Source organism: Podarcis vaucheri, assembly GCF_965113315.1.
Source record: "Podarcis vaucheri genome assembly, chromosome: 1".
NCBI lineage: Eukaryota > Metazoa > Chordata > Lepidosauria > Squamata > Lacertidae > Podarcis > Podarcis vaucheri.
In genome coordinates, this window is record NC_138759.1 from 72,771,013 (window position 1) to 72,796,364 (window position 25,352).

The window sequence follows — 25,352 nt, forward strand, 5'->3', positions numbered from 1 at the left end:
AAGAAGTAGCCATAAGCCTCCACTATCTGTGGTGCACTTGTGCTACTTTGATGTATGTTTCCCAAGCTACTTAGGTTTCTTACCTTGCTGAATCAGTGTTGGGATAGGAGAGTTTCAACAGCTGGTTCTCTCTGGTGTGTTCCACTGAAGCTGGCTTGGCTAATTGCTACTGGGCTGATGTAGTAGTTACTTCACTCTACAGAACCTGTCTTTGTTGGAGGAAGAGTGTGTATATGTGGAAGTTGTTCAGACCCAGCACTGTAACAAGTATTGCTGGTTTTTCAATAAATGAAGAGCTAAAAGAAAATGGCTGGTTTTGGTTGTTGTTTTTTTAAAAAAAGACTTAGAAAATGGAGACCTAGTTCTTTGTATTATTAATATTTAAAAAGTTGCTGTGAAACATTTAAACACAGTTTAACTACTTAGGAAAAAGCTTTTAAAGTATTCATGTTTTTGTATTTTTTTTCACCAAACTGTAGCCAAATCTGACTCTTCTTTCATTTGTACAAATAGAAATTTTGCATTGAAAGTTTCTAAGAAACTGCTGGTGTCAGCTGGAGGTGTACCAGAAAGCTTGGGTGATTATCTGTGGAGACTGACTAGATCTGCTCCTGCAACTTGTCATGCTGAGTAGTGACACTTTCTACTTTTTTGGGGGGGTGGGGTGGATAATATTTGAGTATGTTTCTCTCTCAGTCTCTCATTGTTAAATGAAATAGAATTTTGGAAACAAACATTTTTTGCTAGTTCAACTTTATTTATTGATTTAAATTAAGCATTATTAAATCTCAAGAGCGCACAGTAAATACACCAAATAACTAAGGTCATGCACATTGTAAATACCTATAATATACAAAAGCCTGTATAGTCAAAACCCATAGGGTTCAATGACGGGTAGGATTGCCAAAGTCATTTTCCCCAAAACCCTGCCCCCTTTCCATCCCTGATTGATTGATTGATTGATTGATTGCCATGTGTGTAAAGCTGAATAAATGCACACAAGTTAAATGTGCATGGTTGTGGGCTTACTGTACTATAAACTGACAAAGAGGAATTTGAGATACTCTTTGAGTGGGCATTCGGAGACTTCCAGATCTCATCCTCCCCCTTCAAAGACATTGACCAAAAAATGTGTCTTGATCCGCTGCGGAAAAGCATTGAAAGATGTGCCAGATGCTCCTCGAAAGGGAGAACCTTCCACAACTTGGGGCCACCACAGAGAAAGCCTTCTCCCGCATTACCGCTCTTTGATCTTTACATGGTGCTGCTGCTTTTTTTGTGATGAAACCATGTTCTGTCTTTATAATGATACTGAAAAGGCCACTTCCTTTACTACAGAAACACTTCTGCAGTTGTATGGAATTTTAAAACATGTTTGTCACATTAAAAAAAAGAAGAATCTTAGACAAATACCAAAACTGTTATGAGTGAAACCAGGAAAGAAATACCATACATTATAACTTGACATCTGAAAAAACTTGCTGTCTTTCAAACACTGTCTTTCCTTGCTTTCAGTTGCGTTTTCAGTAGGCTTAGTGAGCTAATTTCGATAGGTTTTAATCATTATGAAGCCACATCATTCAGTAAATGGCTAGCTACTACAGATCTGGTTTCAGTTCACCTCTTGTTCCAGATAGCCTTTTGAAATGCGAAACTTCATTCTTTACATGGTCCTGTGATTTGTCTAGAGCTGATTAATGTCACCTGATCAAGCAAATGAGCCCGGTAAATGCTTAGACGTTGTTTTTTTTAGTAGAGCTGTTAGGGTTATGTAAAGAAATTCAGAAATCTAATTAATCTGGAAAGAGACAAAAGTATTACAAGTTTCACATTTGGCTAATGTATGACATTAGGAAAGAATGTAGTCCTTTTTAAAAAAATTTACCCATTATAAATCTTTGTAACACGAGCATTTCAGACAAAGCTTCTGTCTCAATATATTTCTTCATCTTCATGGAGTCATGGGACTGTATCCTAAGGATTCTAATTGTGAGCCAACCAGCATTTGACCATCATCCTGATTTCGGCTCTCTGTTGTTAAAACATGGGCTTCATTTATGAAATTGTAGCTCATCTCTGATGTCATTGTAAAAGATTTCTTCAGTTGCTTTACTTTTTTCCCCAACACATGACATTTCATGTTTGTTTGTTTGTTTGTTTGTTTGTTTAAAAAAATGTACCAGCGGTTATAATATTTTTATTGAAATACATACTTCCTTACATTGCAATTCTGCACATATATACTCAGAAATTAGAACCTTTAAATTCAGTGGGACTTACTTCCAGGTATAGAATTGCAACCTTAGAGGTTCATAGACTAGCAGCCTTAAATTGACTGCTGTTTGTCATTCTATATTTTTCTGTGTTTCCCAGCTCTCTTTTCCTTTTTTCTGCCACCCTCCTATTTCTGTACCATTCCATAAATTCCCTTCTCATCACCACCAATATTGTTATTCCACATTTTTATTGGAATCAGTTATGAAATTTACAGAAGGGTCTGGTTGAAATTAAATCTATTTCCACCCAGATTTTTTTTACATTATTGCAAAGCAATTTCTCAGGAGGTTGGGAAAGGAAGAATTTATTTGTGCTTTATAATGTGTGTGAATCAATCTGTCCGCTGACAGTTATGTTTTCATCTGTGGGTATTTGTAATTTTACATTCAGTACCTTTTCCTTCAATATATGGGTCAGAGAATCATAGAATTGTCCACTTTAAATATGAAAATAGTTTTCACGCTTGATGAGATAGTGACAGAAAATTGCTGTGGTTTTAAGATTGTTATTTAGAGGGCAAGCAATGGGAGAAATGCCTCCAGCACACAGCTGTGGAGACTGCTTGAAATTTTCAATTCCAGGGGAAATTAACATGTTTGATTTTTTTCTGTATTGGTGGACTACTAGTCAATGCCACTTGGAGTAAGTGATGCAGGCTTTGACACATGGAGTAAGTGATGCAGGCTCCCAAGTGTTGTGGTTTTAACATTCAGAGCCCTATCATCCATAGATAATTTATCGGTAACCATTAGCTGCAGTAGCTAAATGGAACCTCCAGGTTCAGAAAAATGCTGCCTCTAAATATCAATTGCTGGGTGTAGCGGAAAGGGCTACTGTTTTGTGTCTTGCTTGTAGGCTTTCTGGCCCTGTTAGAAACAAGATGCTGGACTTGATAGACCTGTGGTGTGATTCATCGGGGTTCTTGTGATGTCCCATAAAGCAAAGTGTTTAGATGAACAGCTGGAGGAGACTTTTGAGAGTCCCATGGACTGCAAGACGATCAAACCTATCCATTCTTAAGGAAATCAGCCCTGAGTGCTCACTGGAAGAATAGATCCTGAAGCTGAGGCTCCAATACTTTGGCCACCTCATGAGAAGAGAAGACTCCCTGGAAAAGACCCTGATGTTGGGAAAGATGGAGGGCACAAGGAGAAGGGGACGACAGAGGACGAAATGGTTGGATAGTGTTCTCGAAGCTACTAACATGAGTTTGACCAAGCTGCGGGAGGCAGTGGAAGACAGGAGTGCCTGGCATGCTCTGGTCCATAGGGTCACGAAGAGTCAGACACGACTAAACAACAACAAAAAATGTCTAGAAAATATCTACGTTTAAGTTCATAGGTATACAAGGTATTGAATCTATGCATGACTTTCTTTTCTAACAAAGCAAATGGAACAAAATACACCCCCCCCCAAAAAGTGGCTATTTTATAAATCTATCTTTTGAAATTATTAAACATTGTCAAATCCAGGGCATTTTTTCTGGTAGACCTCTCTTGAATGCAGTACAGGCATCTCTGCCAAGCCACTTCTTCTTCCCTATTCTGAGGCTTACTTTAAAAAAAAGTGGAGGAAGGAAGGAACAGCATCCTGTACACTCAGGATACTATTGTTAACCAGCAAGGTGGACCTTGTGGTGGGTGTCCCAGGGAGGAGCTTTTCTAAATTGAGGGTGGGGTTCCTAAAGTAGTGTGTGCAATTGATTGAGAGAGGTATGCATGTGTGATTTGTGTAAGAGAAGGAGAGGTGTATTTGTGGTATGTGTGTAATGGAGGGAGGGTGATATCTATACAGTGGTACCTCGCAAGACGAAAAACGCGCAAGACGAAAGAGTTTTCCGTTTTTTGAGTCGTTCCACAAGACGAATTTCCCTATGGGCTTGCTTCGCAAGACGAAACGTCTTGCGAGTTCTTGCGAGTTTGTTTCCTTTTTCTTAAAGCCGCTAATAGCCGCTAAGCTGCTAATAGCCGTGCTTCGCAAGACGAAAAAACTGCAAGACGAAGAGACTCGCAGAACGGATTAATTTCATCTTGCGAGGCACCACTGTATGTTGTGTCTGTGCATGTTAGAGAACAGGAAGTATGTATGCTTTCTAAGTTTCTAATTTTATTTAATTATTTAATCAATTTTCTTGAGACTCCCCTTCAGCTGCTATTTTTATAAGTGTTATTTCTAGAAGAACAGTCTTTTTATCTGTCTCCAGTTCATTTTTGTTTACAGAGTCTCTTCAGATAGTGTCATAATATCTAGATCCTGTCTGGAGCCCCAGACCTAAAATGTTTGCATAATTTTGGTATTGTTGGGTGATTTATTAATGCTTTTTTTGGGTATACCGTTGTATATGAGCCAGACTGGCTTCTTTCCCAGACTGCACCATTGGCATCTCTTTTGCTTAGATGACCTGCTTCTGTTAAAAATTTAAAAAATCTGTAAACATAAACATTGCTACTGTTTCAGCAATGCTTTTAAAAAAGAATTTTAATCTGCATTTCATTAATGGTAGTGACAGAATCACTTAGCATACACTTCATTTAGAACCCTTTTAGGAGCTATAATCAGTTTGTATGCTTTCCTGCTTCTGAGCACTAGGAGGCAGCCGTTTCTGTTAGAAATTCCAATATCATTACTGAAGCAGTATCTTGCTTATTAGGCCAACCAAAATGTTACAAAATGGAATGTAAGCTTTTGAGTTCCCAGAACTCTTTATCAAGCTAGACGGTAAAATGTGCAGAGGGAAGGAGGCCATCCATCCTTGCCTACAACTGGTAGATGGAATGTGGGAGGAGTTAGCAGATGTTCAAGTGACCCTCTTTCACCTGTTTAGCAAGTTTCTGATTGCAAACAAGCCTCCAGAGAAGGAGAAAAACACAAAGGCTGATCCTTCATTTCTGCAAATATAAAGGTTTTCCTTACAGCCCCCCCTCCCCAATTTCCCTGTCTACACAATGCATGAAGGCATGAAGGTATTACTGTTTCTAAAATCCATCATAGACACATTTGAGCTTATTTCCTCTATCTCAGGGTAACTTTATCTGAAAACAATGCTACTTCTTTGCTATTGATTCCCATCCTTTTGTTTCTAGAACAAATGGAAGCAGTGTTCCAGTTCATAGAATACGGTACCAGTTAACCAGCCAGTCTTACTTACAATAGGTCAGACAATTAAAATAATTTTAGCCAGTTTTTGGAATCGCCCAACATATAGTTTGGCTTTGCAGAAATGGCAGGACAACTGTCAGACCCAACACTCGACCTTTTTCCTTTGCAACTATGCATGGTATAAAAGCTAGAGAAGGAAATATTTCATAGTAGCTTAAAAGCTTTGTGTTTTTAAAAGGTAGAAATTCTTCATAAAATATGGGTAACAATACAGCAATCTTCTTGTTGCCTCTCTTCTTCTCAAAAGTATGTTGAAAAAGATTTCTGATTTCAAGTTGCTATGGTGTTAGTATCTTTGTTTAGTTAATTTTGTGCTAAGTTGCTATGGAAATATTTATTTACTGGGTCAGTGCCTAACCAGTGTCAAACAGATGCTGCTAGCAAGTACAAATCATGTTTTAATCAATAAAATACCCAAACTATTCCTAGTCTTGAAGATGGAAAAAACAATGTAGCAAAATACTTTTGTGTTTTTCATAGCACATACTTTTTACATTAAAATGCTAGCTTATTTGATCTGCTAATAACAATCAGGTTATTATTAGGGTTCCACATGTTAATGTTACAAACTCATGCTTATCTTGCAGGTGTTGCCTTATTTGTGAAAAAATGTATATGATCCATCTGTTATTTTACTAGATACATTCACCATAACTGCATGTCTCTGGTTTTAGTACCTATTTTCAAACATACTTAAGTCAGCTATACCACATTTTAGATGACATTTTTACTCTAATTTAGAATGTGATTTATCTCAGTGGAGCAAATGCTGATCAAATCTTCAGTTGAGTATTTCAGTTGAGTAACCATGATGATTCAATTCATGGGAGATCCGAACCATTTCCAAATATTTAGTTGTATGTAGACAGCAGCCTTGAGGAATTATAGTTATTGGGTAACACATCTAAACTACATGTCACCTTTGAGTAGGGATGAACTGAGCAGCCTAATTCTGTCACACTTCATTCTTGTAAATACTCAAGGGTACCTTAATTGTATTGTATGCATTTTGATTGTACTGCTAACATAAAATATGCTTTCAGTGCATTAATCCAAAAATAGGCATTTTATGCGTATATTTTATGTAAAATAAAAAATTATGTGTGCACAAAAACTGTGTTAAAATTTAGAAAAGTGTTTCATCCAACTGGGAGTTGCATTCCAATCTTCAAGGAAACTTGGGAGCATCTGATTGGGTTGTGTTGTTGTTGTTTAGTCGTTTAGTCGTGTCTGACTCTTCGTGACCCCATGGACCAGAGCACGCCAGGAACTCCTGTCTTCCACTGCCTTCCACAGTTTGGTCAAACTCATGCTGGTAGCTTTGAGATTTATGTGTGCACCAAAAAAAAAAAGGTGAAAAGTATAAAAAAGTGGAATGTGAAAAGTAGAAAAAGCAAATTCTTCCCCCATCCCTCATTTTGAGTACATAGAATACATAGAACAGTTTTAATGTTTTTGCCTCTCTTCCCTGTCACATGTCTCCTCATACATAACTACTCGTATATACTATATCTTTTTTAAAAAGACCCTCTTTAACATTCATAATACATATCCTACACCTGTGAAATTCAGGAGAATAAAAATTAAATTAGGAACAAATGACTACTAATTGGTGTGCTAAGAGGTCAGGGAGAACAAAATAGGGAAATAGTTGGTGGTACACGTGTGGCGTTGTGGTCTAAACCACTGAGCCCTGGGCTTGCCGATCAAAAGGTCGGCGGTTTGAATCCCCGCGACCAGGTGAGCTCCCATTGCTCGGTTCCAGCTCCTGCCAACCTAGCAGTTCGAAAGCACGCCAAAAAGTGTAAGTAGATTAATATGTACCGCTCCAGCGGGAAGGTAAACAGCGCTTTCGTGCGATGCTCTGGTGTTGGTGTTCTGTTGCTTAGCCATGCTGGCCACATGACCGAGAAAAGCTATCTGCAGAGCAGAGAAACGCTGGCTCCCTCGGCCTGTAAAGCAAGATGAGTGCCACAAACCCAGAGTCGTTCACGACTGGACTTAACTGTCAGGGGTCCCTTTACTTTTACCTTGACTGCTAGAGAGAGGCATTCCAGGACCTAAGAGTGAGAAATTCATCTACCTCTTGGGCAGATCTCCAGAGATACCACCACACCTGGGACAGAGCTCTGCTCTCTGCCCAGCTCAGCCTCCTTTGCAATAGCACATAAGAAGTAGGCATTTAGGCTTATTTTTTAGTTTAAAGAAGTTTATAATGTAATTGTTATTGTCCCTTTTATCTCCCAGACCATTTTATTTTCTTAAATTGTGACCCTGTTGAGGAAAGAGGGCAGGATTCAACTAACAAGTTCTGTCAGTGCAAGCCCTGTGCAAGCTTTTGCATTTGTGCAAACAGGGTTTGCCTCCCAGTGTCCCCTCCCCCCAAGAAATTGGCTATGGCAGAGTCCCCATTATTTGTGATTACTGCTAGCCTTCCCCCTTCCCCAAGTAATCTAGCACACATGGAAGACCTAACAGAGGGTTGAGGTCTTATCTCTGACATTTCACTGATCTAGAGTGCTACAACTTCACACTTGTACCAAGTGCCTTTGATAATGAAGTTCACTGATGTCAGAGAGATGATCTCAAATGGGTTGTAGCATCCTCCAGCAATGGAAGGCAAAATCACTGGTCAACATAAAGTTAAACTGGCTCTCCGTAACACTCTTTCCACCCTTTCTCCTTAGGGAAAAAGGTTCCAAAGTCAGCTTGATGGCTTAAAGTCTGTATTTCATTAATCTATGCATGTTTGCATTTTACTCTGCCTATTAGTATTTCAGCTCACTCAGGTCAGCAGCAGCCTCGGCATCTTTTCTTTAAATGTTCTTCTGCAAGACTTTTGCAGGGCTGCCACATGAAGCGGATTGGATCTTAATGCCTCTGGTACGGATTCCAACAAACAATAATGGTGACAAGGGACCTTGCTTTTATTTATTTATTTTATTTATTAGAATTATATACCAGCCTTCATCAAAATATCTCAGGGCTTTGTTCCCATGTAATCTTCATTGGCATGGAGTCCATATTATTAATTTGTATGAAGGAGGTAGAAGGAGCAAAAGTTTTGCTGAATGGCATGCAGCATTGCTGGACCTATTTGTATCTTGCTCAGTATCTATAACCAAAAAAAATAAAATGCTTCCCATACAGTCAAAAGCAGTCTCTTGGACTTGCTGATCAGAAGGTCGGTGGTTCGAATCCACATAATGGGGTGAGCTCCTGTTGCTCTGTCCCAGCTCCTGCCTACCTAGCAATTCAAAAGCACACCAGTGCAAGTAAATGAATAGGTACAGCTGTGGCGGGAAGGTAAACGGCATTTCCATGTGCTCTGGTTTCCGTCACAGTGTTCCATTGCGCCAGAAGTGGTTTAGTCATAAGAGCCAGTGTGGTGTAGTGGTTAAGAACGGTAGACTCGTAATCTGGTGAACTGGGTTCGCGTCTCCGCTCCTCCACATGCAGCTGCTGGGTGACCTTGGGCCAATCACACTTCTCTGAAGTCTCTCAGCCCCACTCACCTCACAGAGTGTTTGTTGTGGGGGAGGAAGGAAAAGGAGAATGTCAGCCTCTTTGAGATTCTTTCGGGTAGTTCTAAAGCAGGATATCAAATCCAAACTCTTTTTTTCATGCTGGCCACATGACCTGGAAAGCTGTCTGTGGACAAACGCTGGCTCCCTTGGCCTGAAAGCGAGATGAGCACCGCAACCCCATAATCGCCTTTGACTGGACTTAACCGTCTAGGGGGGTCCTTTACTAATTTTACAATAGTGAATGATACTCAGTACTGTGCATTGAATTTGCAATTTGCCTCTGCTGCTCTGCATTAAAAAATGCTTCTCTTAAGATTTTAGATTTGAGTGCCACCTTGTGGAATGTTGTAAAATGTTAAAAGAATATTTCTGAACACATCCTTGAGCCTTACTAATTGAAACTCATCCAACATAACAGGACTAGACAGTGCTCTGGGCACCTCTCAAGATTCATCTGCTGTAACAGTGGAGTCAGGGTCCCAGTGGATGCAAGCAATTTGATCCTCAAAAAGCTTTGCAAACAAGTCACAGGGAGCTACCATCTGTTCTGTCATCTCCTTCAGGCCAGACTATAAAAGGTTCCACAATACCTGGAAAGGCTCTGTTGGACAACTCAAATGAGAATGCATTGGAGGCAGCAAAGTATGCTTTATTTGCTGCCTTCACTGCCACTAGGTAGGCACGATGATGAGCCCCCACCAGTGTTCAGTTACATTCAACTAGAGTTTTCCTTCATTTGATTTTGAGCTGACTCTCAACTTGTCTAGGCTAAATCATAGTGGAATGACTTGTACCTTGAAGTGAGATATATTCTCTTCACCTGACTAGTGATTATTAGCACTAAATATTTTTTAAAAATCCAAGTGTACCAGTGTTGACATTTTTGTCAACAATTTATACTGTAATTTTTAATATAGTCTGGAATTTTAAGTAATTAAGTATTATATGAAATCAAATAATCCATGCAGCAGAAGTTTGAAAGGAGCTGTGTAGGTCGGTTTAGGTAGTTTTCCTTTATCCGGTTTGAGGAAGACATTCTGGACTGTTTCCTTCAGTATGGGCAAATAGATGAGGGAACTTTATGAGCACAGTGCTTGGATTCTCTTCCCAGGGCTGCCGGATGCAGGGGATTTCCCTCCCTCATGCAGCAGCTTCTTGGAAGTGTCCTAAGGTAACTGCCTCTTGCTAAATTGGAGCCTGTATCTTTTGATGGGTTAGAAGTATCTTAATTATAGCTATAATTTGTATTCTAATACTTGAAAGCTTGGTTTGACACATTAAATAGGGAAACTCACAAGAAGAGGAATAATAATAATACTGCTACTACCACATAATTAAGTTTCAATAACTGTGCTAAGCAGACTTAAGTGCATTATGTACAGTTCCTTTTTCACTTGGTTATGCTTATTGGAGTGTAACTACAGCAACTGAATGCTATACTGTTAATCTAGTCATTTAGATAGATAGTAACAACTGTTCTATTTGCAAAATATTTATTGTTTGTTTATAACTTCCAGTTTTGTTGTCTTACAGATGATCCTTTGGGACTGGGACTTAAAGCATTGGTATAAACCTCATTATCAGGTCAGTGTATCTAAATATAACCAGTATATGATATTGCACAATCAAGTCTTTGGGTAGCATACCTCCACCCTCCCTTCCCCCTCATGTGTTCCAATTAATTAATAACTTCCTGGATTGAGCAAGCCATAGTTTACTGCTCCATCCAAACCAAGAAACTGGCGTGGTGATGCTCTAAACAATGATTTTACACTGACTTTCAAAAGTTTCACATTGGTTCTTAGGTGTAGCTGGAGCCTCTAAACTGAACTGCTATAGTTCCTGCACTTTCTCTGCTTGAACTGCATCTCTGAATTTGCTCTGCATTCTCATTTTATCTGCTATGTGATTTATTTATGTCAACTCTTCCAGGCACTCATCCTCATAAAACTCTCATCTCTTTCTTCTGTTATTATTCTTCTAAGTACATTGACCGTTACTGTCTCTATCTCTTCCAGAATGTGCAGACATTTCTGGCAATCCAGAAAATGTGTTGGTCCTTCCCTTTTTCACCTAGGCCTAGCATCCAGCCTCAAAGATCTAAGTGGTTAGAGATTGGAAGCTGGCAGTTGCACTTGGCATCCATTAGCTATCTCTCCTAGAGGTTACCAGAACATAGACAACAGAAGCAAGGCTGTTCCAGTCCAGATAAGCCTGCAGCTAGGTGTGCAGCTGATGGAAGGTACTCCATGCCACTGAGGCCACTCAAGCCTCAAGAGAGAATAATGGATACAGAAGTACCCCTAAGCTTTGTTCTTGCTCCTTCAGAGGATGTGTAAACCCATCCAGAGCAGACATTAATCTCGGATGGGAGAAGTTATAATCTTCCCTAGGATTACCAGATGCAAAAGAGAACAGGCTTCCTACATCTCTAATTGCTGAGCAGGATTTTAGCAGGTGCAGCTTTTCATGAATGCAGCATAGATTTGCATTCAAATAAAAAGAGCAGGAGAGTTCTTTTGTCATATACTTGCCCAAGCAATAAGCAGGTAAGCTATATTTTAAGGAGGTGCAGAAGATCCATGCCAAAAAGACAGTAGTTTTGACTCAGAAATCAAAGTCTCTCTTCTAACTTGGCAGTAGAGTAGAGTTTCTGCAAATTGTACTAAAGGCCCCTGACACAGGACTTGGCTGTATGTTGTAGGAAACTTGGCTATGAAATAGATGTGATGACATAAACTGATTTAGAAATGGTTATTCGTATATGATATATAGCCAGATAAGTCTGGGCTTGCCAGGGCAGGTCTGGGTTTGTCCTAGCCTATTTATATTCAGTGTCTGGTGTGAGATGGTAATGCTATCTTGCCTCTCACAACATTTGACGCAGGTGGGCTTTTCATCTGTCCAATAGAGATATTACATTTAACTCACAAGGAATTAATGTACTAGGAATAAAATACGTTAAGTTATAGGAGGTATTACACTCCTCTCACCCAGGACCACATCTCTGATCCAATAAATTGTCTCCAACCACGTGTGTGTGTGTGTGTGTGTGTGTATGTGTATGTGTATGTGTATGTGTTGGGAGATCCACTCACATATCTGGTGTGTCATTTTACTTTTCCCCCGCTTCGAACACAATAATGGGAGTGATTATTTATATACTGTAGGCCCAGAATAAGGTAAACTTACTTGTTAATTAGTCCCTAATTCCAGGCTTTGGCTGCAACCTTTGATCCTGATCAGAGACCTGAAGAACAGTTGAAATAAGAACTGTCATCCCACTCTCATAAGGCAGGGCATTAAGGTGATGTACGTAGGCCAGCTGTTTCAGAATAATAATTATGTAATATTTAAAATGTTTAAAGAGGCAGAACTAGTACTGTACTAAGATTTAAAAGAAAAATCAGTCTGTATCTTTCGTTTTCCCCAGAAGCAAACGTCAAGGCAATCATTAGTTTGTAGTTTCAGGATCATGTAGGGATGCACGTAGGCAGGCCTACAATGGGCATAATCGTACATTAGAAAAAGGGAATATTGAGTCCTATCTGCATCTTCTCCATCCAGGAGAACATAATGAACAACAAAAGGAATATAGAGAGTTGGAGAGCCTTAGACCAGGCTAGCAAATAACCATCTGGGAGCCTGGGGTGAATGAAAATTCCCTCTGGGCAACCAGCCAGACAACTCATTTTTGTGAACAGTCACCTTCTTAGAAGGGAGAGAGAGGAGCCCAATATACATCCTTCAGAGTAGAACTTTACTTAAAATAATTTCATTCCCCCCCCCCCCGATATAGAGCATGAGGCTGATTCTTCCTCCCTCCCTGGAATAGGAGGAAGGACAACCCAGAACAAATGTTGAAATTCCCTCTTCTTGCTCTTCTTGCATCCATCTGTCTCAAGAGACAGTGGAGTGCGCCTCTGGGGGTGAAGTAAAACCTCTGAGTTAACAGCACCAAAGTGACCTCCCTTGGGCACAAGCCTGGGCAGTGTGTATGGAGGTCCTGGGCTGCTCAGATGAAAAGGCCTTGTTGATATGGTCCAAAGGAAAGCAGAGCAAGACATTTGGAAATAGTTTGGCTGCAGGAATTGCTGGAATGGGGTGTACAATGTGCCACCCAACTGTCTTAGGGACTCTGAATTTGGGCAGGGTTTACTCCTTAGCCATTTCTTCCAAAGGTGTCCCACAAGGCAGCAGAGGTTTAGGATCAGAGTTTTCCTATTCCTAAATGGGCTTTCTTCCCATGTTGACGGGTCTCATCTGCCCCTCTCTTCCTCTACAGCGCATGCAGAAACTGCCTTTGTGACCATTGGACCCACTATTGGTCTTGTCCACTCAATCTGCCAGAGCCTGTCTTTGCATGTAGGGGAAGCCCCTATCTCACTGAGGGTTTGAGAACCATCATCTCCTCTCACCTGGTTTAGCTGCCAGTCAAAGCCATTTCCCGGGGTGTGGCTGCTTTTGCATTCTGGCAGGTTTTAGGAGCCACAAGTGAGAGCTAAGTGCAGAGTGGGGGACCAAAGGTGGACAAACTATCCCAGAAGGAATAATGTGTCCCCCACCAGAGGTACTACCCCTCCCCTAATACCTGATGCACCCCAATTCCCTCTTTTACACAAAAGAGGAGCCCTGCCTAATGTTGTCTCTGGCTACCCTAGCTATTTGTGGCTTTCCTCTCTCTATTCTGGAAAGGAGATGATTTGTGCTCTGCTATCTTGAAGGTTGGCTGGATTTGAGTGTGTTTTTCTGACTTTATTCTAGCCTCCTGTGGTGTGGATTAGGTTGAAGAAGAGATGAGAAAGAATGCAAATCAAGCTAGCCACTCGGTGTTTGCTATACTAGCTGTTTCCTCCCTGTATTCTGTCCCTCTAACCAACTCAGTCATAGCATTTAGAAAGGTTGAGCCTTCGCCTCCAGAAAGTGAAACCGCTATGTACTCTGCCTTCTGCATAGAGCCTGGCTTTAAAATGGCTCTTTTTGAAAGGCTACGTGGTGGGGCTGCCTCTCTTCTTCCCCTTTCTTTTTCAGAAATAGGGAGGAAACACTTCTGTATTCTGCACTTCTGAAAGCTGTACTCTAGGCTTGATGCACTTTCTAGAGACAGTTGTGCTTGGCTTGCCTTCTACTGTTCTTTCTCTTTCACTCTCCCTCTGTAATGCAGTTTTGCAATTTTGCACCAGAGATACACTATGGAAGCATCAGGCTTGGGCTCTTTCTTCCTCCTAGACATAAAGGCTCAGTTTGAAAAGGTGAAAGAGAGACTCCAAGTAGAACTGCATAGACAGTTCAGTGCTAGAGGTAGTACCCCCTGTCACAGACTGGTTGGACACAGAGGAATGGTGGGAAGAACCAGCTGGTGAGCCCCCAAGGAGTCTGGGGTCTGGTGATTTCCTTTAGCACAGTACCCAAGTATCATTGTCATGGACTGGTTGGATGCAGAGAAATGATGGGGGGAACCACCCAGGGAAGAAAGCTCAGAGTTTGGGGATTGGTGTCGGGACAATGATGAGTGATCAGAGGGAGAAGAGGGATAAGCCTGGGAAGGGGAGTGTTGGAAGCTGAAAAGGTAATAGTGAGCAGAGGGAGTCTGTGGCAGAGAGCAGTCCAGAATCAGAGGTAGAAGCTGAAGCAGGAGAGGAGGGAGGCCAAGAGGCAGAGTGGCTGGTGAAGAGGCACAGGTGTCTCCCTGTCCTGCTGAGACAAGCTCTCCTTCCCGCTGCTCTCCCAAGAACCAGGAGAGGCACAAAGAGGGCGGAGGAGAAGTTAGCCTTACATAGGCACAGTCTCAGAGGGAGGTGTAAAACTCTACTGCTTATTACAATGCAATTTTAAAAAGAAATAGTAAGATTTTCCCGCATGGTGAGTAGCAGTGCATATAGCTTATTGGGGTTAGGGAAGTATCATGTTTTCCCAGGTATAACATATTGTACTTTGCTCAGAAAATATGGTATTATTTCAACAAAGAACAGCAGGAGATTTGTTAACTCTTTTAAGTAATAAGCCTGCATATATAGCATGGAAACTGCAGGAAATTCACCGTTTCTTCAATCTATGTGTGGAGAAAGGAATAAATGGCACAATTTGAAATTATTTTTCTGCTAAATTGTAAATAAATGACCTTACATTTGTGGATATCTATGTATCTAAAAATTCATTCAGTTTAATGTGCATCTTACTGAAATCCACATGTCAATTTCTTTTAATATTTTGATAAATTGACCTTACAATAACAAAAGCCTTTTGTTGTTGATAGCTAACAGCATGTTTCTCTGTTCTAGAATTCTTGCAGTGGAACCGGAGTTGATTTTTCTGTACTAAATGAGACTCGCAACATGATGACTGACCTTCTGAATGATCCAGTCCTTCCTCCACATGTGATTTCTTCCCTCCGAAACATCAGTAGCTTGATAAGCGCTTTTGCAGGCTCATGCAGGCCAAAGGCTAACATGTTTACCCCCTTTCCGGGCTTTTATCCCTGTCCAGAAATGGAAGACTCATCTGAAAGAGGGGACCGTAAACTGCATAAGGTCAATATATATATATATATATAGCAGAATACCTCTAAGTGCAATTTCCCCTATATGGTAATTTTCCTATTCTTCTAGTGTGAATTATAGTTAATTCTATCCAAACTGACAAATTTCTATTCCTTTTAGATGCTGGGTTACAAAAAAATTAATTTATTGAGACACTGAACAATATTATGTATCCTTCCAGCTCAGCCAATCAGTGTCAGAGGCTTCACTACCAAAAGTTCATTATACTATAGAATTATTATTATTATTAACCGTTTCTTTAGGTACAAATGGTACAAAAGAGCTAGACACTTAACCAGGATTCAGCTGTTATTTTTCTATATAGCTGTTTAAAGTTAAATCAGTTCAGCCAGTTATAATATAGCTTAATACACTTAATTTAAACTGAGCAATACTTCTATTTAGTAAAAGTGTATATTACCACAGAAGTGTGGAAGAGAGCTGTTTTATCAGAAAAATGTAAACTTTATCAACTTGTTCAACAGGGGCTAAACAGCCGAAATAGCTTACCAACACCACAGTTAAGGCGGAGTTCAGGAACTTTGGTTTCACTGCCCATGGAACCATCTTCTAGGTGGGAACGCAATAATGGCAAAAGATTACATCATGAGTATAATTCTTCAAGGTAAATATTTTATCATTATAGAATTCACAGTATTATGAGGTATTTCTTAAGTGCTGAAATTAAAAGTTGAGTTGGGATCGGAAGAAGGACAGACAAGATGTTTTTCAGATAAAATATTTTGAATTGAATTAATCTTGTGTAAGTGCTGCAATCAAATGTTTAAAACTAATAAAGTATGCTTGTACAGCTTCGTTCATCCAGGATATTTGAAGTATGGCACTTGGATATGCAGTTAATATTTGATGACAACCACTAATTCTGAACTTAAGGTTCTAAAGGAAATTATGATGAAAGATAAATCGTAACATTCTGTATAGTCACCATTTATGAGATAGTGAAAGAAGATCCACCCATCCATCTCTCTTGGGCTGAAACATAGGAAAGTAATATAACAGGAGTGGCTGACAATAACACACTGCTCTACTTTTGTTTTGCTCTTGTAAGTCTTATGGTGCAGTAGGTGAACTATGTTTATTAATCATCACAGATTTATTGGTTTTCTGCTTGTTTGGTATTGTAGCTAGTAACTAGATCAGTTTGTACACTTTTTTTCAAATATTGCAGTAGATAGTAATTTGTTCTTAACCTTGCGAACCAAATATACTGTATAGGAGAAGTTCTTTTCTTTGCACTGGCAAAGAAAATAGGAGGTTTGGAGCACTGTAGTGCTTGATAACAGTCTTCCGCCTCCTAAAAAGCTAAAAGTGCACCACTTTTCTGAGGTATCATATAGTTAAAGATTAAAGACTGTTCTACTGACCTTGTTTGGTATCTCATCCCAGTCTCAAGACAAAGAGAACATTCAGAATCTAAACTCTTAAGTAGCTACGTTTATAATTTGTGCAGCTTGCCTATGACTCTAGCTATGGCCAGCTGTAGCAGATAGGCTATATTCCACAACGCTGCTGCTTACATTTGTGCAAAATGTAACCATTTATAGTACAGTCAAACCTTGGATCCCAAACGCCTCCGTTTTGGAATGTTTTGGCTCCCGAACACCGAAAACCCGGAGGTAAATGCTCCAGTTTTTGAATGTTTTTCGGAAGCCGAACATCCGACGCGGCTTCCACTTGAGTGCAGGAAGCTCCTGCAACCAATCGGAAGCCAAACCTCATTTTGGAAGCCCAAAGGGCTTCCGGAACGGATTTTATTCGACAACTGAGGTTTGACTGTAGCTATACGATGGGACAACTGCTGTTTCAGAGATGTTAGTCCTAGAAGAGAGTATGGGAAATGATGGCAGATTCAAGGACTCAACAGATTCAGGAAAGAAGAAACAAGCCTGGCTACTGCAAGTAAGTAGGCAGCAGTAAGAAATCATAGCTACATGCACTCCAGCTCCATTACTCTACTCTGTTAGAAAGACAGCTGCCTGAAAGACCTTTCGTAGAGAAATGCTGTATTCCCACTGTTTTGTCCTTGGGAGAGAAGATGTTGAAATGCTGAGGGACTGTGCCATGTTTGTGCTACCAGTTAGGACAGATTTTTGACAGATCTTAGGAAGAAATTAAAGCTGTCATTTATTTCTGGGTTTTTTCTTCTCCATTGCTAGAACCTGATGTCCCCAGAACATAAGATGTTCTAGTCTCCAAGGCCCATTTGTTCATTTTAGGGTGCATGTCCCTCAGTGTCATACTCTGCATATTACCGTATTTTTCGCACCATAGGGCGCACCGGACCATAGGGCGCACCCAGTTTTAAGGGGGGGGGAATCAAGCAAAAAAAATTTTTCCCCCAGCCCCAAAGAGCAGTGTACAGGCTGCGCACGACCTCTCCCTGCCAGAGGGGTTGTGCGCAGCTGTAGAAGAAGGCAAGGCAGCGAGCGGGATGGATCCCGCTCGCTGTTTTGGCTTCCCCTTTAGCCCTGTGCAGCCTCTGATTGCCGGGGGAGGCTGCGTGGGGCTAAAGAAGCCATAGCCCCACGCAGCCTCTCCTTGCGGAGGGGTTGCGCACAGCTATGGAAGAAGGCAAGGCAGCGAGCGGGATGGATCCCGCTCGCTGTTTTGGCTTCCCCTTTAGCCCCGTGCAGCCTCTCCTTGCCGGTGGAGGCTGCGTGAGGCTAAAGAATCCATAGCCCCGTGCAGCCTCTCCTTACCCGAGGGGTTGCGCGCAGCTATGGAAGCAGGCAAGGCAGCGAGCGGGATCTATCCCGCTCGCTGTTTTGGCTTCCCCTTTAGCCCCGTGCAGCCTCTCCTTGCCGGAGGGGTTGCGCGCGGCTATGGCACAAGCCTGCATTCGCTCTATAGGACGCACACACATTTCCCCTCAATTTTTGGAGAGGAAAAACTGCGTCCAATAGAGCGAAAAATACGGTATATAGTGACAGTAATAAAAAAAATTATACCAGTTTTAAATCTTTCAGTTACATAAGAGACAACATATGACTCATTATAAACAAGTAATGGATAGTATAAATATTTTTTATCCTAAGTAAACTTAGACCATCACACTTCACAGCAAGATTTTTCACAACATGTTATCCTTTTTATCATTTTACAGGTTGATGATCAGGGGGCTAACCAGTAGTTCTAGTTAAGATACAGATTCTAAAAAAAATATGTTGGCAGGCTTGCTCAGTGGTTTAAGCTTTTTAAAGAAGAACCAATAATTTCTATGATCATTCTGTATTATTTTTATGGTTTTTTGTTTTGTTTTGTTTTTTGCTTTTTGCACTTACAAATTTTGTTCTACACCACCCTGGTATTTTATATGAGGGATGTTATGTAAATATTTTTTATAAATAAAAAAAATTAAGGGAAGGAAATTGCTGTTTGAGGTTTATGCAAAATGTATTTAAAAATTGCTTTCTCTACCCAGAAAATAAAATAGCAGGCTCTGAATGCTTCCTGGATTAGACATCATGTATATTAAATATTGTGCTGTGTATGTATCTTCAAGCTTTCAAACAGCAGATGGCATGCTTTAGCAACATAAGTGTCAGTTTATAGTCAGTTATCAAAGGTGAAAAGTACTGAGCATAGAACTTAAAAGAGTATTTCCTTAATGCCATGTAGCATTACATTTGAATAAAGCACCGATAACATTGATCAAGATCTTGCTAAATATGCAATGGAATGACCTATTCACAAGATTTTTCAACTGAAAGAACAATTTAGACTGTAGTTCTAAACCCTGGTTGCCACTGGAGGGGCTTGATGGAGTGCCACAGCCAGCGCCACATCCACAGCAGCACTGCTAGCATTGCCCAGGGAGGAAGGTGCAGGGTTGAAACAGGAGGGAAAAAATAGCCTTTTACTGGATTAGGCCTGTTGCCATCATGTAGGTAGCAGGGCTGACTCAGGATCCAGTAGATCCTGTGCCAGCCCTGTCCCCAAAGTGTTCCATCTTGGTGGTTTCCACTGAGTACTCTCCATGACATTTCTGCTCCATCTAAACTCCTTCCAAAACAGTAGATCAGGTGTTTGGACTGTTCTGCCCATTTCTTTTCTGAAAGAGTGCTACTGCCGATTAAAAGAATCTTCTTTAGCAGGAGAAAGCTGATACAAATACGTTAACTTCATATTTCACATTTTTCTGGAATGACCTGCTAAAAGTGGCATTACGTTCTGGTGTTGCTCATGTTAAATTCTTTAGATAAAATTTTATTCTAGTTGGAGCATCCTGTGAGCAGAGTATGACTTCTGGTAACTCTGGAGAGCTGGATGACAATTCAGGTTTATGTTATTGCCATCTTTAGATACTTGGCAATCTTTCTGTTCAAAATTTTAACTATGTTTTTAAAGAAGACTTATGCAAGTTAAGATTACTAATTTTTTGAAGGCTTCCTCCTAATTTTAAGTGCTCTTTATTATAGCTGTTGATTATGTACTTGCATCTAGAGATTCTTGTGCACAGGGTGCATTTAACTCGTAATTTTGCTTTGATTGTTTACATTTTAATTAGAAGATTAAAATATGTGTACCTACCTTTTATTGAGTATAATAATACTTTTTTCTGTTTTGAATTAGCCAAGGATCTTATCCAAATGGGCCTTTCAACATGAACCTGTTGACAATACCAAAACAAAGATCATCTTCAGTGACCCTGACTCATAATACAGGCTCCAGACGAGCTGGTAGGATAAAAGCGTATTACTACTTTATAATTATTTATATTTTATGATAGATAATTTGTGGAAGTGTTTCTGGAGCAATATGATTTTTTTTAAAATAACAGCACTATATATCTCACATAAGATTATTTCATTTTGTTAAGATTTTCATAAGCATTCTATCATTAAGCATCTATCTACTTGCTTGTTCATATTTGATATTGCATGTTTTACAAATGAATTGGAGACACTGGATATCATCATCTATACTAATAGCAAACTCATAATATTATAAACCACCTTGTGATCCTCGGATGAAGAGTGGTATAGAAATTTAATAAATAAATATCATTAGATAAAATTATCCAAGTGTCCGTTCTTGTGTAGCCAAAATGTCACTGCTCATGAACAATAGGGAGGTATCAGCATGCTTGGTAAAACCCCAAGGTTTGCAGAAGTATGCAAAAAAAAAACAAAAACAAAACCCTGTGAATGGGAAAACAGCCCCCACAATAGCAAAGGTAGGAATTAGCAGTCAACATGGAATGCTGATTGTGTTGGGAAGGTGAGAGGGCAGAACATTGGATGAGAGGGGGTGGTGGAATGGAGTACTAGAGAAAAGGGCATGGCCGATTGGCTGGAACTCTGAACAAGAAGACTTCACACTGCAACATTTTGTTGAAGGTCTCACTTGTATAATATCTGTCCTGCATATTACAAATAATGACAGTTATCCAGAAAACTATGTTACCAAGTGCATACTAGGCTGGAGTAGGGTTGACCCACATTGTGTAGCAAGCAATTACAAATCTATATAGCAGCCAAGGTTGAAATGCTGCTTACCGTTCTGGTTACCACACCTCGAAAATTATATTGTAGAGCTGGAAAAGGTGCAGAAAACTGCAGTCAAAATTATCAAGGAACTGGAGCAATCCATCTAAGATAAAAGGTTGCAGTGTTTGTGCATTTTTAGTTTAGCAAAAAGGCTAGTAAGAGAAGACATGATAGAGGTGTATAAATTATGCCTGGTGTAAGTTTTCTTTCTTACTGTGCTAGAACCAGAGGTTATTGAATGAATGTCGGAAGATGCAGTGCAGACTAAATACATGCTATTTTACACAGTGCACAATTCAGCTACAAACTTTTTTACCGCAAGATGTGATGGCCACCAGCTTGGACAGCTTTAAAGGTGAATTACGGTAATCTGATTCATGGAGGATAAGGTTTTGAATACCAGTTGCTGGTGATTAGAAGTAGGAAACGTATCCTGCATTTGTGCTTCTCATAGACATCTGCTTCACCCCTATAAGAAGAGTTTTTTTGCTTAAGCAATAGCCAATGGAGAGATTCTGCAGCATATTACTTCCAGTGTATGTGTGATTCTGTTATCTGCAAGAGCTATGAGATAAGATACATTTTCATTTTTGTCAGTCATCTTTTATTTTCTGGAAAATTTAAGGCACTGTTCTTAAATATGCATAAGTTGCACTTTAAGATATATTTATGACTTCCAACATTTTATCCCTCTGTTTCCTTTAGGAACTTCTCCAAATCTAAGTCCTGTGTCCTCATCAAGTAATGGATTTCTGTCAAGTGTGTACCACCGGTCACCTGTAGAATTTCCTGATACTGCTGATTTCCTTACTAAGTCAACTGTTAATATGCATAAATCTGTGGGATGCACAGTTAGTCCTTCAGATTATCAGCAACAACTTAGAACATCTTCACATTATACATGTAGTAGGTAATGCTCTCTTTTTATTTAATCAGTGATTCATGTGTGTGAATACCAACATCAGAATAAAATTTCTTATCATAGTCTGTCTTGGATATTTCTTTGGTAGAAGACTGAGAAGGGTCATTATTTCCTAATTGCTTCTTAAGTACTCTTTTATCTCAATACTTGAGTTGTGCTCTCACCACTCTCAATATTTTGCATTTTTGGGCTGTTTTTCCTCCTGCTTAAATAATCATTCCACCATGATGATCTATATATTAGCAGCCAGCTGTAAGAGAAAAAATTGCATGACTGCTGTTTATGAAACCTCCTGTTTTGTAGACATTTGTACCTACATCTGTGAATCTTTGTGGGACACTGACACTTGAAGAAAAAAATAGTAGAAAAGAGTCTTGGACCTCTAAGCCTTCTTCTTGGATACAGCTAAAATTGCATGATTGTGAACACTGTATAAAAGCTGCTTCGATGATATTCTATCAGTGGTTTAATGGATGTTTCTTAAGATTTAAGAAAAGTATTCAAAAATAGTTAATAGAAATTAGAAATAACTGTTTTATTTTTCTTAAGTTGTGGACGACAGATATTCAAGTCTGTTGCAGCCTCGTTATCTGAATCTGCTACAGAACATCAGAGTCAAAAATCAGGTGGGATTATGAATTACAACTATATAGTCTTTGTTTCATCCATCCCCCCATGAACTTGTAATAAGAGTAAATATTCCAGATCTGTTGAAATATTGAACTTGACTTCAATCAGATATGAAAATTGTGTGCAAATATTCTTACCTGTTTGGCCACAACTTTAGCCATACTTAAAAAAATACAGCTATACATGTCTGAAGTAAGACAACTATTTTATGTAGTTCTTCAAAGCATTTTTATCTTGCTCTTTAGCCAAAAGAAGTTCCCAGAGCAACTTTCAAATGTCATTATTTTCACATTTCTGGAATGACAAAGTAAATGATTATATTTTCCCTTTTGATTTATTCATGGTATTACAGAGTTTTGTTATGTTGTCCCTCTCTCATTTTCATTTGTTATATCCTTTTTTTCTTTTTCTTTCACTTGTTTTCTTGTATCAGAAGCAAGGATGTTTGACGTGTAATGGTGTTTGCTATATATTGTTATGATATAATTAATAATATTTTTTTTAAAGAATGGCAATCCAAGTGCTTGTAGGATGCTTACAATCTAAAAGCATGAAACTAAAGGGAGTGGCATTGGGAAGGATGAAGAGAAAAGCAAACTTAGCTATAGGATATTTGTATTGAAAAGCTGGCATGGAAGTATTCCAAGGAGTGCAGGAGCCTAAAGTTGCCGGTCTTTCAGCAGAGCACATAGAGCGGTTCTCTCGCTCTCTCCTATAGGCTAATGGAATAGCTACTATAACTGGGAGTTCAGGGAGGAACTGATTAACCTGGTCTTTAAACTGTGGTTGAGACTTAATAAGAGCAATTAAAAAAATTCATTTGATCCCATCTATGAGCTGCTTCCCATAAAAAATTCAAATAAAGCATTATGAATTTTTGTTGTTAAATTTACTTACGTTAAACTCACTGTATTATTTACATTTCTTAAGGTGAAGATGCAAACAATTATATTTCAAAAGACTCTGCTCACCTTATAGAGAAAAAGCAGGATGATACTGAAAATCACAGTCATCAAATGGATCAAACTAATGTAAGCATATCATTGCAGTAATATTGTAGTGATGCAATTCATGTTTTTAATAGAGACGTACCATTTTATTGCAACATGCTATATTTAATTTGTTTTATAACATCAATGCTTCGCATACAATATTCTGAACAGGTCTAGATTTAACTTTCAAAATGTGAAAACTCCGTAAAAACATGGGTTAAGAGCATGATAAATATAGGATTCAGAACATAAAGTAGCTTTTTATTTTCTACATTCCAATACCCAACATGTGGAGATATGACTTCTCCAAGTGATCACCAGGCACAACCAAAATAATGGTTGAGACCTGCTGTTTTTATTATAATTCTTGGTTTGTTTTAAACATATTTTATGCAGCAATAAAACTGCTAATCAGGGTCCAGTATGGCAGGGGGTTGGACTCGATGGCCCTTGTGGTCTCTTCCAACTCTATGATTCTATGATTCTATGGTTTCACATTGGATGGGGGACTGCATGTTGAGATTCCTGGACTGTAAGGGGTTGGACTAGATTATCCGTGTGGTCCCTTTCAACTCTACAATTCTATGATTATGTATAGTGTTAATTCTACCAGTGTTTAATTATAATTTAATGATTGATTTTTCTATGTTTTAAGTATTCTTGTTTTCATATGTAAGCTGACTTGAGTCCCATTGGGGGGTAGGGGGGTATAAAATCTTCTTCTTCTTCTTCTTCTTCTTCTTCTTCTTCTTCTTCTTCCTCTTCCTCTTCCTCTTCCTCTTCCTCTTTCTCTTCCTCTCCTCCTCCTCCTCATATCATCAACAATTATTGTTAGATCTCTGAGCTCTTCCAAACTCTACACATATTATATCATTGATGCCCCGTATAGGCACTTTTCTACAGCAATAGTATATTATCTGCTTATGTTTTGTTGATGGAGCAAATACTTCTTTTTTGGCCCTTCTCCACAGTTCTGCTCCAGCAGAAACCCAGGATGGTGACAGGAAGACAGCTGTGTTCATGAGGTTCCTATTGGGCCTGCTGTGGTACAGCCCCCCCCCTTTCTAACCTGTGCCCATTAGGGAGGATTGTGTGTAGCAAGTGAAAAGGGAAGACTTAGCTCCACATCCATCTCACCTTCCAGTTTAAGCAGAGGCGAGTGGAAATAGAGATACACTCATACCAGAAGTCAACATGATCAAGAAGAACAATTTCCTTTTAAGTATATGATAGCTATCTTCCCATAAAATCATTAATGATGTTGTTTTACACAAATATCAGTATCTGCAAAGAAGTACTAGTTCTTGTAACGTATTAGTCTTTGCCCTAGCATTGCTAACATAGGCAAAGATCACTGTTGGACAGTTAGTCTCATTTGGCAGTGGTGTTTGCATCATGGATGAGCATGAGGGTATAGAAAAGGAAACAAGAGAGAAGCCAAATAAAAATATAAAGTACTAGATCCACAGGTTCTTGAACAGCCAAGAGTAGATGTTAGCTGCCAAATAGTACTCAAGAGTTACTACAGTATTGTGCTGTGCTAAAGTCTCCTCAAAGCCCAGTTTGGCAGTCAGAATAGCTGCTTGAATGAATGGGGCAGACTAGTGAATATTTTAGGGATTCTGCTGGGAAAGTAAGGCTAACAGTGTTTTATGCATTATGATAATAAAGCAATTCCTGAAATTATTTTAGATACCACAGATTTGGCTCATGTTCATTATTCTGATGTGAATTTAAATGTTTTTTTGAGCCAGAGATCTTGGGCAGTTGCTCCTGCACAGCAAGTAATCATTCTG

At 39.5% G+C, this 25,352-nt stretch overlaps 1 protein-coding gene across 1 annotated transcript in view; it reads left to right on the forward strand.

Moving 5' to 3' along the window:
* PDE3B (phosphodiesterase 3B) overlaps positions 1-25,352 on the forward strand; it is a 58,512-nt gene that overhangs the window by 19,339 nt on the left and 13,821 nt on the right. Inside the window, exons 2-8 of the mRNA XM_082193088.1 lie at positions 10,497-10,547; positions 15,245-15,493; positions 15,988-16,127; positions 20,096-20,202; positions 21,718-21,922; positions 22,484-22,560; positions 23,495-23,595. Of these exons, the coding sequence (XP_082049214.1) occupies positions 10,497-10,547; positions 15,245-15,493; positions 15,988-16,127; positions 20,096-20,202; positions 21,718-21,922; positions 22,484-22,560; positions 23,495-23,595 (930 nt within the window). The remainder of the gene's footprint in view (positions 1-10,496; positions 10,548-15,244; positions 15,494-15,987; positions 16,128-20,095; positions 20,203-21,717; positions 21,923-22,483; positions 22,561-23,494; positions 23,596-25,352) is intronic.